The 18,460-nt window shown below is 50.7% G+C and overlaps 1 protein-coding gene across 1 annotated transcript; it reads left to right on the top strand.

Moving 5' to 3' along the window:
* The first annotated feature begins 5,436 nt into the window (after window positions 1–5,436).
* Window positions 5,437–18,136, top strand: CCL24 (C-C motif chemokine ligand 24). The gene is made up of 4 exons (XM_054496582.1): window positions 5,437–5,487; window positions 15,169–15,300; window positions 15,520–15,637; window positions 16,981–18,136. Exons 2-4 carry the CDS (start codon window positions 15,228–15,230, stop codon window positions 17,147–17,149), a joined length of 360 nt encoding a protein of 119 aa, XP_054352557.1. The 5' UTR covers window positions 5,437–5,487; window positions 15,169–15,227; the 3' UTR covers window positions 17,150–18,136.
* Window positions 18,137–18,460: the final 324 nt, after the last annotated feature.

Here is an 18,460-nt window from a genome sequence, read left to right on the forward strand (position 1 = left end):
CTCCAGCCTCAGGCCGTCAGTGTCCTGCGGCAGTGCAGTGAGGGGGCTGGGTCTCTGCAAGCAGCGCTCCAGGGTTTTTTGGTCTTAGGGAAGCAATCCAGCTGTGTGGGTCCTTCAGGAAGGAAATCCTTTCACTTCTTCTTTTAGTGAAGTTCTTGACCACCAGATTTTGTGGATTAGCAGAATCTGGTCCTTTCTTGGCCTCCAATCAGGAGCTATTTCTACCTACAAGCAGAAGCATGACACCTAGTCTCAGGGAGTGACAGGAAAACTGGGCAGTTAGGGCTTCCAGCCCCCTTCTGTCCTGGAATTCCCTGCCTTCTGGGCCTCCCCAGCTGTGGACCCTCAGAAAGAATCTTGTGTGTATGCTTGTAGCTCTTCTTTTCTCCTGCATACAAGTGTTTTCAGTGAGCCTCTGGTTAGTCAATATCTTCCGACCTCCTTCTCAACGCCATTCTTTTTTTTTTTTTGAGACGGTGTCTCGCTCTGTTGCCCAGGCTGGAGTGCAGTGGTGTGATCTTGGCTCACCGCAACCTCCGCCTCCTGGGTTCCAGCGATTCTCCTGCCTCAGCCCCCGAGTAGCTGGGATTACAGGCGCCTGCCAGCCTGCCCGGCTAATTTTTGTATTTTTAGTAGAGACTGGGTTTCTCCATGTTTGCCAGGCTGATTTCAAACTCCTGACCTCAGGTGATCCACCCTCCTTGGCCTCCCACAGTGCTGGGATTACAGGCGTGAGCCACCGCGCCTGGCCTCAATGTAATTCTCTTCTCTCCACATGTGTTTCAGGACTTACAGAGCAGGAGCTCCCTAAGACGATGTCCTGGGCCCCACCAGTGGTACATCATAGCCAGCCCATACCGACCTGGGAGAGCTGACTGTCAGTATCTCTTCCCAACTCCACTTTCAGGGACATCTAGTTGGTGGCTTCAATTCAGCCATGGTGAGAGGATTTACACCATGGCAATTGGCAAACGCTGCCAATCACACTTGTCCCCACAGAGCCAGTTTGTTAAATATTTGCCAAAATAACCCTGGCTTCACCTTACCTTGGTCAACCAGACCTGCCCAGGTGTTGGCCAATAATCCTTTGTGTTGGTATCAGTCTCTCCCGTGTGGCATTCTTGTGTCCACCTCCCCAGCAAGTCAGCCTGGCCCTGGGGGACCAAGCCAGCCAGGAGGTGGCAATTGAGGTCAGACCAGCATCCCTGAACTGGGAAGGACAAGAGGATTTACATGGAGCATGGATAGTTTCTGTGACAGACATCACATGTGTGCACACACACACACACACACACACACACCTGGTTTACTTTATGTTTTAATTATTTTTTAAAAATTGAGACAAGGTCTTGCTCTATTGCCCAGGCTGGAGCACAGTGGTGCAAACATGGCTCACTGCAGCCTCAACCTCCTGGGTTCAAACAATCCTCTCGCCTCAGCCTCCCCAGTAGCTGGGACCACAGGCACGTGCCACCATGCCTGGCCAATTTTTTTTTTCTTTGGGATGAAGTCTTGCTCTGTTGCCCAGGCTGGAGTGCAATGGCGCAATCTCGACTCACTGCAATCTCTGCCTCCCAGGTTCAAGCAATTCCCCTGCCTCAATATCCCAAGAAGCTGGGATTACAGGCATGTGCCACCATACCCGGCTAATTTTTTTCGTATTTTTAGTAGAGACGGGGTTTTGCCATGTTGGCCAGGCTGGTCTTGAACTCTTGACCTCAGATGATCCGCCCGCCTCAGCCTCCCAAAGTGCCGGGATTACAGGCGTGAGCCACCGTGCCTGGCCCCAACCAAATTTTTAATTTTTGGTAGAGTAGGATCTCACTATGTTGCCCAGGCTGGTCTCAAACTCCTGGGCTCAAGTGATTCTCCCACCTCAGCATCCCAAAGTGCTGGGATTATAGCTGTGAGCCACCATACCTGGCCTGGTTTCCTTTAATACTTGTGGGTTTATTTTAATGGTTATGGGGGAAAACACAGCTAGTGCACTAAATCTGTGATTTTTTATTTATTTATTTTTTTGAGATGACATCTCCCTCTGTCACCCAGGCTGGAGTGCATGGCACAGTCTCGGCTCACTGCAAACTCTGCCTCCTTGTTTCAAGCGATTCCCCTGCCTCAGCCCCCAAGTAGCTGGGACTACAGGCACCTGACACCACGCCCGGCTAATTTTTGTATTTTTAGTAGAGAGGGGGTTTCACCATGTTGGCCAGGCTGATCTCGAACTTCTCACCTCAGGTGATCCACCCGTCTTGGCCTCCCAAAGTGCTGGGATTACAGGTGTGAGCCACCGCACCTGGCCCTAAATCTGTGATTTTGTGGCTATTTTTGGATGAAGTCCATTTTGACAAAACCATTAAGTGTACAATAGATTGGGTGGTGGGAAGAAATTGTAAAAAAAAATATATATATATATATATGAAGGTTATGAGCGAATGGATGAAGTTCGGGTGTTGGCGATGGAGCACTGGTGAAAAATTTTAGGCAGGGGGTGACCAGGCTGGTGTGCATTTGAGGAGGGGCTTTTGTTTTGCAGCTGTGCACAGAACAGATTGGAGAGAGGTGAGTCAGGAGGCAGTGGAACGGGCCAAAGAGGAACAGGTGGATCTGGGAGGTGTTAAATAGGTAAGATCAACAAAATGAGAGGCCTGATTGGGGTGTGTGTGTGTGTGTTTTGGGGGTGGGGATGGCAGGGAGTTGAGGGGGAAGCGATGGTGCCCTCCCTGGAGGATTTTTAAGGAATGATACAACTAGTTGCATTTGGAGCAGGAATGTGAGATACCACATGATAGATATTCCTGCCTCCTGTCGCCAGCCTCCCAACCTCACCTCTTCCTTTTTTTATTTTTTATTTTCATTTTTTGAGACAGAGTCTTGCTTTGTCACCCAGGCTGGAGCGCAGTGGCACTGTCTCGGCTCACTGCAACCTCCAGCTCCTGGGTTCAAGCAATTCTCCTGCCTCAGCCTCCCCAGTAGCTGGGATTACAGGTGCACACCACCACACCTGGCTAATTTTTTTATTTTTAGTAGAGATGGGGTTTCACCATGTTGGCCAGGCTGGTCTCGAACTCCTGACCTCGGTGATCTGCCCACTTCGGCCTCTCAAAGTGCTGGGATTACAGGTGTGAGCCATCATGTCTGGCCTGGTCATGGACTGTTATTGGCCGCCTTCCCTTCCTCTTGTCAGAGCAATTAGACAGGACAAAGAAATAAAAGGCATCCAAATCGGAAAGGAAGAAGTTAAGGCCGGGCGTGGTGGCTCACGCCTGAAATCCCAGTCACCATGCCCGGCCCACCTCTTCCTTTTGCCTTCCAGAAACTCAGCCACATCCCACTGTTCAGCTGGCTTTCCTGCCCCTGGTCTTCCCTTGTCCTGGAACCCCCTGCTTCCTTTTCCACCTGGGAACTCCTACCTGTCCTGTTCTGAAGCTTCCCAGATCCCCCACGCAGAGCCCTTTCAACCTGGTAGTTACCTGGCAATAGCAACGATTACCTCTTACTAACTGGTCCTTATCCATATTTACTGTAGGCCGGGAGCTGTGCCTGGACCATGAGGGACAGTCATTCAGTCACTCTTTGTGATACCCAGAGGAGGGACAAGGACTTGTCTCCATTTCCCAATGACAAAGCCAAGGCTGGGGTAGAGCCAGGATCGGAATCCAGGACTAATCGCCTCCAAAGTGTATGTTCTCAATGAATCTGATTCCTAAATCTTATGCTGTATTGTAATTATTATTGTTATTCCTTTGAGACAGAGTCTCACTTTGTCTCCCAGGCTGGAATACAGTGGCGTGATCATAGCTCACTGCAGCCTCGACCTCCTGGGCTTGAGTGATCCTCCCACCTCAGCCTCCTGAGTAGCTGGGACTACAGACGCGTGTGACTGCACCTGGTTAATTTTTTTTTTTTTTTTTCTGAGATGGAGTCTCTTTCTGTCATCCAAGTTGGAGTGCAGTGGTGTGATCCTGGCTCACTGCAACCTCTGCCTCCCGGGTTCAAGCAATTATCCTGCCTCAGCCTCCTGAGTAGCTGGGATTACAGGTGTCTACCACCACACCCGGCTAATTTTTGTATTTTCATTAGAGACAGGGTTTCACCGTATTGGCCAGGCTGGTCTCGTACTCTGGTTCACACTTGTAATCTCAGCACTTTGGGAGGCCAAGGCGGGCGGATCACTTGGGGTCAGGAGTGCACCTGGCTAATTTTAAACATTTTTTGTAGAGACATGGTCTTACCATGTTGCTCAGGCTGGCCTTGAACTTCTGGGCTCAAGTGACCCTCCCAAAGTGCTGAGATTACAGGCATGAACCACTATACTCGGGTTCTAATTATTTCTGTGTTGGTTTTTCTAGTGGATTCTGAGCTCTCATAATATGAAATCTGAAACACGTGCTTCACTGGATCCCAGAATGCCTTGGCCGAATGGAGCTCCCTCATCTGAGACTTCAATTTCCTACATGGAGATCTGCCACAGGGTGCTTACATACCTCTCTTGGTGGGGCTCTCACTATCATCCAAGGTGATCAGATCTGTCTCTGGACAGCTTTACCTGCTTCCTTCCCCTGAGGCCTTTAACATCTAAGAGGCAGCTGTGACACTGAGACGTACAAAAAGATCCTCTCAGCTGGGCATGGTGGCTCACACGTGTAATCCCAGCACTTTGGGAGGCCGAGGCAGGTGGATCACCTGAGGTCAGGAGTTTTGAGACCACCCTGGCCAACATGGTGAAATCCCATCTCTAGTAAATATGCAAAAAATTAGCTGGGCATGATGGTGGGTGCCTGTAATCCCAGCTACTCAGGAGGCTGAGGCAGGAGAATCGCTTGAACCCAGGAGGCAGAGGTTGCAGTGAGCCGAGATTGCACCACTGCACTCCAGCCTGGGCAACAGAGCAAGACTCTGTCTCCCTTCCCTCCGCACCCCCCCACCGCCAAAAAAAGAAAAAAAAGATCCTCTTGGCCTCTTTGATCTGCAGCATCCCCGTTTACCATCCATACTAGGCTGGCTGGTTGGCAGTGCCCTGGGCTTCAGCTGCTATATATGCCTCCTGTTCCCGTCCCTGTTGAGCTGTTGAAAACCCTCCCATCCGGAGATCAAAGGGCAAGGCGCTCCATAGCTGCCACCTGTTTTCCTCCCCGGCTCCATCTGGGACCACACCCTTTCCAGGGCAGAAGTCTGTCCGTGTGGACAGAAGTCTGTCTGACAATAGGCTTACTGTGCTCTTCTGATGGGGACCGCCACCCACCCTGCACATGGGCCCCCATCAGGGCCTGCCTGTTGCCACAAAGCCAACCTCTCAGAAGTCCTTGTGAACCTTGGACTCCTGAATTTCCCAGCTAAGCCAGGCGAGATGCAGGGGAGGTGCCTTTCCCTCCCCAGGCGCCCCTCCTCTCGTCCCATTCTTCCTGCCATCCCAGATCGGGTGAGTCAGAGGAAATCATTTCTGCTCTGCACTTGGCACCAAGGCTGTCACCCTGTTACCTCCGGGTAAGTGGCTCCCCTGTGCCCAGTATTCTGGGACTTTGTGTGTGTGTGTTTGGTAGCGAGAAAGCAGGATATCCCAGGAAGCAGTGACACCCCCAGTCTGCACACCTGAATCCAGCCCCTTGCACTCCCCACCACAGTGCCCATTCATCCTGGCACCCCACTGCCCTCTCCCCGCTGCACCACACCCCAGATGTCCACCCACTTCCTTTAGGAGGCTGGGATAAGAATGCAAGAAAGAAATAATGGAGGCTGTGCAAAGCTGGTGGCCGTGAGAGTCTAAAGCAAGGGGTGGATTGGAGAGCAGCTCAGAAAGTGAACTCGGTATGGTGGCATTGGTGCCACTCAGCAGAGCATGCTGCCTGGCACCATGACAAGGGCATAGGTTCCTTCCCAGGAAGATGTAGGATGAGTTTTGCCCCATCGTGGCTTAGGAGTCTTGAGCAAGTCATTTAACTCTCTAAACCTCAGTTTTCTTTTCTTTTTTTTCTTTTTGGAGATTGAGTCTTGCTCTATCACCCAGGCTGAAGTGCAGTGGCACAATCTTGGCTCACTGCAACCTCCGCCTCCTGGGTTCAAACAATTCTAATGCCTCAACCTCCCGAGTAGCTGGGATTACAGGCACCTGCCACCACACCTGGCTAAGTTTTGTATTTTTAGTAGAGACGGGTTTCTCCATGTTGGCCAGGCTGGTCTCGAACTCCTGACCCCCGGTGATCTACCGCCTAGGCCGCCCAAAGTGCTGGGATCACAGGCGTGAGTCACCATACCCAGCCTGAACCTCAGTTTCCTTACTGGTGACATGGGGACAATAAGAGGATAAGATGAGTTCAGAGGAGCTATGTAGGGCTTTCGGGGAACAGCTGAAGGGATGCCGGTCTGGTGGCGTTTCATGGAGTCCCTCACTCAGGCCTGAGGCCTACTCCCTCCACCATCCTGGGAGGTGCACAGTCACATGCCCATGTTTTAGTAAATGAATTAAGCTTCACAGAGGCTAAACACCTTGCCTGGGCCACCAAGCAAGCATATGGTTGGGACAAGGCTCAAACCCAGGAGTGTCTACCTCTAGGGCCATGCCCTCCCCATGGTACTACACTGGGTCTTGAGCTGGGTGGGGCAGTTGAGGCTGTCTAATCTCCCTGGGCTTCCAGTTCCCAGCCACAAAGTGTCGGGACAGGTGAGACTCTAAAGGGTCTTCTTGTTCTGATTTTTTTTTTCTTTTTTTTTTTGAGATGGAGTCTGGCTCTGTCACCCAGGCTGGAGTGCAATGGTGCGATCTTGGCTCACCGCAACCTCTGCCTCCCGGGTTTAAGCGATTCTCCTGCCTTAGCCTCTGGAGTAGCTGGGATTACAGGCATGCGCCACCACGCCTGGCTAATTTTGTATTTTTAGTAGAGACAGAGTTTCTCCATGTTGATCAGGCTGGTCTCAAACTCCTGACCTCAGGTGATCCACCCGCCTCGGCCTCCCAAAGTGCTGGGATTACAGGCTTGAGCCCCTCCCTTGTTCTGATAATTTACTGGACATCCAGACCTCTCCCTACCTGCCCTGCCTGCCTTGGGCATCTACTAGAACCCCTGGTACTCCAAGCCCCACAGCCCCTGCAGACTGTTTTTATCCATGAATTGTCCCCCCAACACATGCACTCAAGTTTGAAACCCAAGTGTTATCCTGGACAATCCTTCCTTTTCCTCAACCAGTATGACATCAGAGCTCAGCAAATGGAATCCTGAGTAATTCTCAAATCCATCCCCTTTTTTCCATCCTAACTTCCTCCACCTCTCCATCCTAGATTTCCTACCACAGCCTTCCCAACAGTTCTGCCACATGACTTACTGCAGCCAGAGTGATTTCTTTAAGGCTCCAACCTGACCAAGTCACCCCTCTGCCTTGACTGCCGTGACTTCATCTCTGTGGCTTCCAAGGCATGAAATACCCTTCTCTGCCCAGTTTCCTCCCTGCCAAGCCCCACTCCCCTTGATCAGCCTAACTCAGCACAAGGGGCACCTCCTCCAGGAAGTTTTCTATGACTTCTGCTCTCCACTGTGGCCTCGGTAGACCTCCTCCATCTGGACACTTATCACCTGTGTCATAATTGCCTCTGTCTCTCAGGGCTAGTGTGAGAGTTCCCCAAGGCAACACCCGTATATAATTTTTCTTGGCATGCCTGGGATGGGGCACCTGGTATATAGCAGGGTTCGATAAGGGATGGATGGATGGATGGATGGATGAACTGATGGATGGATGGATGGATTAATGAATGGATGGATGGATAGATGAGTGGATGGATGGGTGGATGGATGGATGGATGGATGGATGGATAGATGGATGGATGGGTGGGTGGGTGAATGAATGGATGGATGGATGGATGGATGGATGGATGGATAGATGAGTGGATGGGTGGGTGAATGCATGGATGGGTAGAGGGGTGGATGCATGGGTGGGTAGGTGGATGGGTGGATGGATAGATGGATGATGGGTGGATGGATGAATAAGTGGATGGATGGATGGATGATGGATAGATGGGTGGATGGATGGGTGGATGAGTGGGTGGATGGGTGGGTGGATGGATGGATGGATGGATGAGTGAGTAGATGAATTAATGGGTAGGTGGATGGATGGATACCTGAAACGCCTCCCTTGGGGCTGAATTCCTCTAGCTTAAGGGTCTGGTTCCTGCTAGATGGTGAAGACTTGCATGTGCACTGCCAGGTGAGGTGGCTCATGCCTGTAATCCCAGCACTTTGGGAGGCCAAGGCCGGCAGATCATCTGAGGCCAGGAGTTCGAGACCAGTCTGGCCAACATGGTGGAACCCCGCCTCCACTAAAAGTACAAAAAAATTAGCCAGGTGTGGTGGCGTGCGCCTGTAACCCCAGCTACTCGGGAGGCAGAGGAATTGCCTGAACCAGGGAGGTGGAGGTTGCAGTGAGCCAAGATTGCACCATTGCCTGGACGACAGAGCAAGATTCAGGGAGGAGGAGGAGGAGAAGAAGAGAAAGAAGAGGAGGAAGAAGAGGAAGAGGAAGAAGAGGAAGAAGAGGAAGAAGAAGAGGAGGAAGAAGAAGAAGAGGAAGAAGAGGAAGAGGAGGAAGAAGAAGAAAGAAGAAGGAAGAAGAAGAAGAAGTTTACTAAAAGCCCTTACATCCATAACTTTCTAGGATTCTAGAACCACATGAGATCATGGGTAAAATGTGGCCTCATCCTCCCCGCCCCCACCATTTTATAGATGAGGAAATCAAAGCTTGGGAGGAGTGAGCAAGTTGCCCAGGCTCATACAGCCAGTTTTTAGCAGGTCAGGGACTAAAATATGTCACTACACCATAGCTGCCCATCTATGGGCCTATGGTTTGACCTAAAATTCAGTTTCAGACCTTAGTAAGAAGACACAGGATTTTTTTTCTTTCTTTGTGTGTGTGTGTGTGTGATCTACTTTTACCCTAATTAGGGCCATCGGATCCAGTGCCCCCTTTCTGGGACCCTTCCTCAGGTATTTAAAGTCATTTATCATCAGAGATGACAGCCCTCTTCTTTTATTTATTTATTGAGAGATGGGGATATGTTATGTTACCCAGGCTAGTCTTGAACTCCTGGGTTCAAGCGATCCTCCTGCTTCAGTCTCCCAAATAGCTGGGACTACAGGCATGCACCACAGTGTCTGGCTAATTACTCGTTTATTTTTTGTAGAGTTGAGGTTTCACTATGTTGCCCAGGCTGGTCTTGAACACCTGAGCTCAAGCAATCCTCCTGCCTCAGCCTCCCAAAGTGCTGGGATTACAGATGTGAGTCACATCGCCCAGCCTACTAATATATATATATATATATATACACACACACACACACATACATATATATATACATACACATACATATATACATACACATACATATATACACATACACATACATATATATACATACATATATATACACATACATATATATATATATATATTTGTTTGTTTGTTTGTTTGAGATGGAGTTTCACTCTTGTTGCCCAGTCTGGCGTGCAATGGCGCGATCTCCACTTACCACAACCTCTGCCTCCCAGGTTCAAGCGATTCTTGTGCCTCAGCCTCCCGAGCAGCTGGGATTACAGGCATGCGCCACCACGCCCAGCTGGTTTTGTATTTTTAGTAGAGATGGGGTTTCTCTATGTTGGTCAGGCTGGTCTCGAACTCCCGACCTCGGGTGATCCGCCCACCTCGGCCTCCCAAAGTGCTGGGATTACAAGCATGAGCCCTGACCCTCATATTTCTTACCTTAGGGAAATCTTGTATTACTATGACATACATACATATATATAAAGTTCCTTAAAGTCCCTGATTAAAGAGGGTGACCATAACAAAACGTTTAAATAAAATGAGAAATGTTCCTTCTTGTGTCATGGCTGGTGGTCCTACACTTGGGGAGAGGCTGCTCTGGCCAACACCCTACTTCTCAGATGGAGAAACCGAGGCCAAGAGAGGGACAGGGTCTGCGCTGGAGCCATCAGGGGTTCTAAGAGCCTCACACTGCTGTGGGTCACCTCCCACCCACCCTCCACCCTCCTCCACACATGCTTTTTCTGCCCCTGCCAGGTTCCCACTTCTACTGCTTTCTTCTTCCTCTAATTTTTTTTTTTTTTAAAGAGTCTGGGTCTTGCCATGTTGCCCAGGCTGGACTTGAACTCCCGGGCTCAAGCAATCCTCCACCTCAGCCTCCCAAAGTGCTGGGATTACATGTGTGAGCCATTGCACCTGGCTATTTCTCTTTTTATCTATCCTCTTTTTTTTTTTTTTGAGACCGAGTCTCACTCTGTCCCCAGGCTGGAGTGCAGTGGTGCGATCTCGGCTCACTGCAACCTCCGCCTCCCAGGTTCAAGTGATTCTCCTGCTTCAGCCTCCCGAGTAGCTGGGACTACAGGCGCGCGTCACCACGCCCAGCTAATTTTTGTATTTTTAATAGAGATGGGGTTTCACCATGTTGTCCAGGCCGGTCTCGAACTCCTGGCCTCAGGTGATCCTCCTGCCTTGGCCTCCCAAAGTGCTGGGATCACAGACCTGAGTCACGGCGCTTGGCTTTCTTTTTCTCTTTTTACCTATCCACTCCCTTTCTAGTCAGCTTTCCTAAGACCTCCTCCTCCCTCTCTTACCTTATGTCTCTGGGTGCTGGATTCCCCACTTCAAGGGGGAAGGATGCAGTTTCCCATTTTGGGAGCTAAGTGGCCCTGTGATGGTGTCTGCTCACTTATCCTTGTAAGGCATCAGCTCTTGCATCGTAAAACAGGGTTGGTAATCCCTGCCTTAACAATTTCCCTGTATAGAGCATAAAGATTGGGTGTTTTGGTTGGGCGAGGTGGCTCATGCCGGTCATCCCAGCTCTTTGGGAGGCTGAGGAGGGTGGATCACTTGAGGTTAGGAGTTTGAGACTAGCCCAGCCAACATGGTGAAACCCCACCTCCACTAAAAACATAAAAATTAGCCAGGCATGGTGGTGTGCACCTGTAATCTCAGCTACTCGGGAGGCTGAGGCAGGAGAATTGCTTGAACCTCGGGGGGGGCGGAGGTTGTAGTGAGCCAAGATCATGCCACTGCACTCCAGCCTGGGTGACAAAGAGAGACTGTGTCTCAAAACAAAACAAACAACAACAACAAAACATTGGGTGTTTTGGCCCAGTGCGGTGGCTCATGCCTGTAATCCCAGCACTTTGGGAGGCCGAGGCGGGTAAAACACTTGAGGTCAGGAGTTGGTGACCAGCCTGGCTAACATGGTGAAATCCCATCTTTACTAAAAAAACAAAAACTAGCTGGGTGTGGTGATGGGTGCCTATAATCCCAGCTACTCAGGAGGCTGAGGCAGGAGAATTGCTTGAACCCGGGAGGTGGAGGCTGCAGTGAGCCGAGATCAGGCCATTCCACTGCAGCCTGGGTGACAAAGCTAAACTCTTCTCAAAAAAAAAAAAAAAAAAAAAAAAAGAGATTGGGTATTCTGTGTTTTTTTAAGGCCTTGGAAAAGCCCTTAAAGGGTATTACTAATCTGGGGTGAAGCACCCCATCCCACACACTCCCATCCAATGACCTTCTGCTCACCCACTCCTGTTGCAACATGGGGATGGCCCGCATCCCCGCCCTATTTACCCCAGCCTCACTCTTCTCCTGAGTGCTGCCTCTGCCTGCCTGGCCATCCTTTCTCCCCCCCACTTCCTCCTCCCCACACACCACACTCCCAGCACCCACTGAGTGAGAAAATGCAGGCAGTCAACCGGCATCCCCTCTGAATCACTGGGGAGCAAAAATTAGAAGAGCTGTCATAAGACATCATGATGAGCTGGGCACAGTGGCTCATGCCTGTAATCCCAGCGCTGTGGGAGGTCGAGGTGGGAGGACTGCATGAAGCCGGGAGTTGGAAACTAGCCTGGGCAACATAGGGGTACCCCGTCTCTACTAAAAATTTAAAAAATTAGCTGGTCATGGTGGCCTGCACCTGTAGTCCCAGCTACTCAGGAGGCTGAGGCAGGAGGATCGCTTGAGTCCAGGAGTTGGAAGCTGCAATGAGCTATGATCACGCCACTGCATTCCAGCCTGGGCAACAGACTGAGACCTTGTCTCAAATTTTTTTTTTTTTGGCCAGGTGCAGTGGCTCACACCTGTAATCCCAGCACTTTTGGGAGGCTGAGGTGGGTGGATTATCCGAGGTCAGGAGTTCGAGACCCGCCTGACCAACATGGTGAAACTCCGTCTCTACTAAAAATATAACAATTAGCAAGGCATGGTGGCAGGTGCCTGTAATCTCAGCTACTGGGGAGGCTGAGGCAGGAGAATCGCTTGAACCTCGGAGGTGGAGGTTGCAGTGAGCCAAGATCGCGCCACTGCAGCCTGGGCAACAGAGAGAGACTCCGTATCAAAAATAAATAAATAAATAAATAAAATTTTAAAGAAAAAAACCTCTGCATGTATAAAGGGCCTTCCCATGACTTTTCTCACTTAATCCTCCCTAATTGCTCTGCCAGCAGAGGATAATTATTGTTGGCTGATGGGGAGGTGAAGGCAGAGAGGGGCAGGTGCCAGGCTAATGAAGCCCTGAGTTGGGCTCTCAGCATTTTTCACTCTGTAAGCACAGGCAGTGAGATCAGGTGCTACCAGCCTCCCCGACTTCAGTCTTGCCTCCATCAGGGGACCTGCCTGCTGACTTACCTTGTGTACACGCTGGACCCAATTGTGCTCTGTGGGCAAAACCCACAGAGGAGTCTCTGGTCCAGAGGAAGTTGTCTCAGAGTTGATCCATCATCTATTCATTCTGCAAACGCTGGCCATGGCACAGGTGATTTGCTGGGCACTTGGCGGGTATATAAATTTATCTCAAGGTGTTCAGGTCAAGCATGAGACTGAGACGCAGACACCCAGCTGGCCACCAAGTGACGAGTACCACTGTGCTCCCACTATGCCACTGTGTGGGTCCTACATCGGTGTGTGCCCTGGAATCCCAGAGCAGGGAGGTTGGAGAAGGTGAATGGAGAGAACCGTAGGGAGGGGTTGGGTATGGGAGTGTTGGAGACTGCACAAATGTTTCTTATGATTAGGCATAATTGAAGCCTGTCAGTAACAATATGAACCTGTGAGCAATTAAGCAGCTAACCAATTGTTACCTCCTCCTCCTTATTCTTGTTACCCAATAATTGCAAAGGGCTGTAGAGGCTCCATGGCAGTCAGCCACATGGGAGTGGCGGGTGAAGGGAGTCTCTGATCATGAGGTCCTGACCTGGGATCCTGGAATGGGGGATGGAGTGAGGTGGGGGCCATGTCTCACTCTGTCTCACAAAGTCGCCTCAGTCCCTTACAACTGAACTGGATGTTATGACTTACAGGCTTCCGCATAGTTGCTGGTGCCTTCCATCCTCCAACCTCAGTGCAGCTGTCAGCTATGAGTCCCTCCTGAACTTTCCTCCTAGCACAATTGGCCGGTTTTCCCATAGTTTTGTTTCTTTTTCTTTTTCTTTTTTTTTAAAGATGGGGTTTTGCTATGTTGAGTAGGCTGGTCTTGAACTCCTGGGCTCAAATAATCCTCCCACCTTAGCCTCCCAAAGTGCTGGGATGACAGGCATGAACCACCTCACCCAGCCTTTTTTTTTTTTTTTTTTTAAGAGACAGGATTATGCTCTGTCACCCAGGCTGGAGTTCAGTGGTGCTCACCTAGCTCACTGTAGCCTCAAACTCCTAGGCCCAAGCGATCCTCCCGCCTCAGCCTCCCGAGTAGCTAGGACTACAGGTGCATACCACCATGCCCAGCTAATTTTTCTATTTCTTTTGGAGACAGGGTCTTGCTATGTTGCCCTGGCTGGTCTCAAACTCCTGGCCTCAATCAATCCTCCTGCCTCAGCCTCCTAAAGCGTTGGGATTACAGGCATGAGCCACGGCTCCCGGCCCCTGGTTTCTCCTATGTTTCCCTTGCTCCCACCCCCCACCCCCACACCTTGTCCTGGGTCAGGGTCCCCAAAGCAGACCCTGAGGCAGGGATTCATGGGCTTGTGGTTTATTAAGAGATGCTTCCACGAGAGACCATCAGGGGACTGGGAATCTGGTTGGGGGGAAGGGGCCAAGCGAAGTTCTGCTGCACAGAGAGTCTCAGATTTGACCGAGTTGGAAACTCAGGAAACAGGGTAGGTCATGCTGGACCTGGAGTCAGCATCCCTCTGGCAGACATTGGCCACCCCAGAGGATGTGAATTTCCAGGCATTTCCCACTTCCCTAGAGCCTTGGTGACTAAGTGGCTTCAGCAACCTGAGGGTGCAGGCGATGGCCGTTGGGACTTCAAGGCCACCGAGAGCTGATGGAAAGCGGTCCTGACAGCGTCTGCTTTGCTCTGTCAAGACTTGTCATGGACTGATTGATTGATTGGTTGACTGATTTATTTTAAGACAGGGTGTTGCTCTGTTGCCTAGCCTGGAGAGGCAGTGGTGTGATCACAGCTCACTGCAGCCTTGAACTCCTGGGTTCAAGTCATCCTTCCACCTCAGCCTCCCCAAGAGCTGAGACTACAAGCCTGCACCACCACGCCTGGCTAATTTTTAAATTTTTTTGTAGAGATAGTGTCTTGCTTTGTTGCCTAGGCTGATCTCAAACTCCTGGCCTCAAACGGTCCTCCCACTTGAACCTTCCAAAGCACAGGGATTACAAGCATGAGCCACCATGCCCAGCTGACCTCTCATTGTCTGTTACACGCACTTGATCACAAATCTGTCTCCCCATTAGAATCCTCCCAGTGCCTGGCACAGACCACATGCCTAATAAATAATTGGGTGAATGAATGAATGAATGAATGGAAGGGAGAAGATGGGGATGACTCTGCCCATTTTCAGCTGAAGTAACTGAGGCTCAGGGAGGTGAGTGACTTATCCAGGATCCCACAGGGAGTGGCCAACACAGCCAGGATCCCATGGACCTTCTGACAATGCATCCAACATCTTTGAATTTGGCCTAGGTGGGGTGATGCCCCCTCCCCCAGCTCTTTCGTTCGGAGCACAAAATAACTCTTGACTCAGCTGGGCAACAACGGGACAACAACTTCCTCTTTCCAGACCACAGGCCTCAGGATTTTCAAGGAAGCGTGGAGGGGGCTCGGGGGCGTGTTTCCTTCTAGTTGCCCCATAAAGGGCAGAGGGAGGGAGTTTGGGGTACTCTGCAAGGACCCGAGCTCTTTATCCCCAGGTCCTTTCCTCCTGCACGTCGGCTTTGAGCCCCGAGCTGGTGCTTCTGCTCTCTGAGACATGGCAGGCCTGATGACCATCGTAACCAGACTTCTGTTCCTTGGTGTCTGTGCCCACCACATCATCCCTACAGGTAAGACCTCAGGCAGGATGCAGTTCCAAGGGCATGGCTGGGATGGCACAGTGGAGGGTGCAGGACTGACCAGCCTGGGGCTGGAGGGAAGCGCTGGGGAAAAGGCAGCCCAGTGAATGGACTGGTGGTGTTTGGTGCAGGGTTCAAGTTCCAGCTCTGAGGCCCAGAGCCAAGGGGAGGCTGAGAAAAGACGTGGCTCTTCTCTCTCTCCTCTTCTAGGCTCTGTGGTCATCCCCTCTCCCTGCTGCATGTTCTTTGTTTCCAAGAGAATTCCTGAGAATCGAGTGGTCAGCTACCAGCTGACCAGCAGGAGCACGTGCCTCAATGCAGGAGTGATGTAGGTATCCTTCACGGGCATGTGGCAGGAGAGGGGCGGGGGCAGGTGCAAATCCAGGGTCCCTGAGAAGCAAGGTCAGCCAGCCCCAGCTCTGTGCATCCCTGGAGAAGTCACCTCCCCATTCTGGTCCTCAACTTCCTTGCCCATAAAACTAGGAGGAGGATATATTTATTTTTTAAATTTCATTTTTCTTTTTAGGAGATAGGGTCTTGCTCTGTCACCCAAGCTGGAGTGCAGTGGCACGATCATAGCTCATTGCATTGCAGCCTCAACCTCCTGGGCTCAAGTGATCCTCCCATCTCAGCCTCCCAAAGTGGTGCTAGGATTACAGCCATGAACCAGCACACCCAGCCAGGAGGAGGATTTTTTTTTTTTTTTTTCTGAGACAGAGTCTCTATCACCCAAGCTGGAGTGCAGTGGTACGATCTTGGCTCACTGCAACCTCTGCCTCTCAGGTTCAAGCAATTCTCATGCCTCAGCCTCCTGAGTAGCTGGGATTACAGGTACACACCACCATGCCCAGATAATTTTTGTATTTTTAGTAGAGACAGGGTTTCACCATGTTGACCAGGCTGGTCTCGAACTTCTGACCTCAAGTGATCTGCCCATCTCGGCCTTCCAAAGTGCTGGGATTACAGGCATGAGCCACCAGGAGAAGGATTTAGATTCAATATCTACTGAGCACCAAATATACAACGAGGCACCATTTGGGGGCACAGGACAATATCTTATCTAATTGTCTCAACAATTCTATGGGGTAGGAATGATAGTTCCCATTTTACAGAGGACAGCTGAGGCTCAGGAAGGTAACTTGCTCAAGGTCACGTGGGTCGACATGTGTCTGTCCTCCAAATAGCTTCATAGGTAGTAACTGTGAACTCATTTTGTAAACAGAGGCATGAAGTAGAAATACGATGAGAAGGCCATGTGCAGTGGCTTATGTCTGTAATCTCAGTGCTTTGGGAGGCTGAGGCAGGAGGGTTGCTTAAGGCCAGGAGTTTAAGACCAGCCTAGGCAACATCGTGAGACTCTGTTTCTGCAAAAAAATAAAAAAAATTAGCTGGGCATGGTGGCATGTTCCTGTAGTCCCAGCTACTCAGGAGGCTAAGGCGGGAGGACCGCTTGAGCCTGGGAATTTGAGGCTGCAGTGAGTTATGATCGCCACTGCATTGCAGCCTGGACAACAGAGTGAGACCCTGTGTCAAAAAATGAAGATGACATCATCTCAGCAACTTGCAAGGAAGCCTTACTGTCTCTGGGTGTCCACATCCTCCCCACCATGAAGTGGAGTGGCCCAAGGTCCCTGTCGACCTCAGCTGATCCCCTGTCCCTTTCTTCCGCAGCTTCACCACCAAGAAGGGCCAGCAGTTCTGTGGCGACCCCAAGCAGGAGTGGGTCCAGAGGTACATGAAGAACCTGGATGCCAAGCAGAAGAAGGCTTCCCCTAGGGCCAGGGCAGTGGCTGTCAAGGGCCCTGCCCAGAGATATCCTGGCAACCAAACCACCCTCTAATCACCGCCCAGCCCTCCAGCCCTGAGTTTGGGCCTGAGCTGCTTGGCGGGCTACTCGGGGCCTGGGGAAGCCATAGTGATGGGGGGAAGAGCTAATTTTCCTGTTTCTTAGCAACACTCTCCAGGGATGTGTCTCTTCTATGAAAAACCCGAGGGAGCAGGTGATGTGGTTCCCGGGGGCTGAGCAATGGCTCCAAGCATCCAAGGCCCCTTGCCTTTCTGGAGCTGGGTGAGAAGATCCCAGAAGGAGAGCAGTGGCAACTCTTTGCCCTTCTCCTCCTGACCTAGTTCTGATGCTTTTGCTGTTTTTTTTTTGTTTTTTTTTTTTTGAGACGGAGTCTCGCTCTGTCACCCAGGCTGGAGTGCAGTGGCATGATCTCGGTTCACTGCAACCTCCACCTCCCGGGTTCAAGTGATTCTCGTGCCTCAGCCTCCTGAGTACCTGGGACTACAGGTGTGCACCACCACGCCCAACTAACTTTTGTATTTTTAGTAGAGATGAGGTTTCACCACATTGGCCAGGCTGGTCTCAAACTCCTGGCCTCAAGCGATCCGCCTGCCTCGGCCTCCCAAAGTGCTGGGATTACATGTGTAAGCCACCACACCGAGCCTACTCAAACTTTTATGTTGAAAAAAAAAAGAAATAACTCATAATTTTTTTAAAAAAAAAGAAATGAACATGGAGGACCAGGGTGAAGGGCCAGCCTGGGTAGTTTAATCTTTTTGGGAAGATATGACTTTAAGGAGATTCCCTGCTTTGTGACAGTTTGCTCCATGCTGTCTTGGGGACAAGGGCCTGTTCTGCCTTTAAATCTGGGCTCACCCCACATTTTGGTGAGGGGAGGATAGGGTGGGGGGATAAGGGGGAGAAAAGACTCTAGCTTTTTTTTTCTATGCATGATATACTGTGTGGGTTTATCAAGAGTGTAGACACAGTTGCTGTTCTCAAATAATAGGCCAAATAAAATGCGATTTTTTTTTCTTTGAAGGTTGTTGTGTCTTGCGTGTTCTTTTTTTTTTTTTCTTTTCTTTTTGAAATGGAGTCTCGCTCTTGTCGCCCCAGGCTGGAGTGCAATGGCACGATCTCAGCTCACTGCAACCTCTGCCTCCCAGGTTCAAGCAATTCTTCTGCCTCAGCCTCCTGGACAGCTGGGGCTACAGGTATCTGCCATCACACCCGGCTAATTTTTTTATATTTTTAGTAGAGGCAGAGTTTCACCGTGTTGGTCAGGCTGGTCTCAAACTCCTGACCTCAGGTGATCCACCCGCCTCAGCCTCCCAAAGTGCTGGGATTACAGGTGTGAGCCACTGC

This window comes from Pongo pygmaeus, chromosome 6 (assembly GCF_028885625.2).
Source record: "Pongo pygmaeus isolate AG05252 chromosome 6, NHGRI_mPonPyg2-v2.0_pri, whole genome shotgun sequence".
NCBI lineage: Eukaryota > Metazoa > Chordata > Mammalia > Primates > Hominidae > Pongo > Pongo pygmaeus.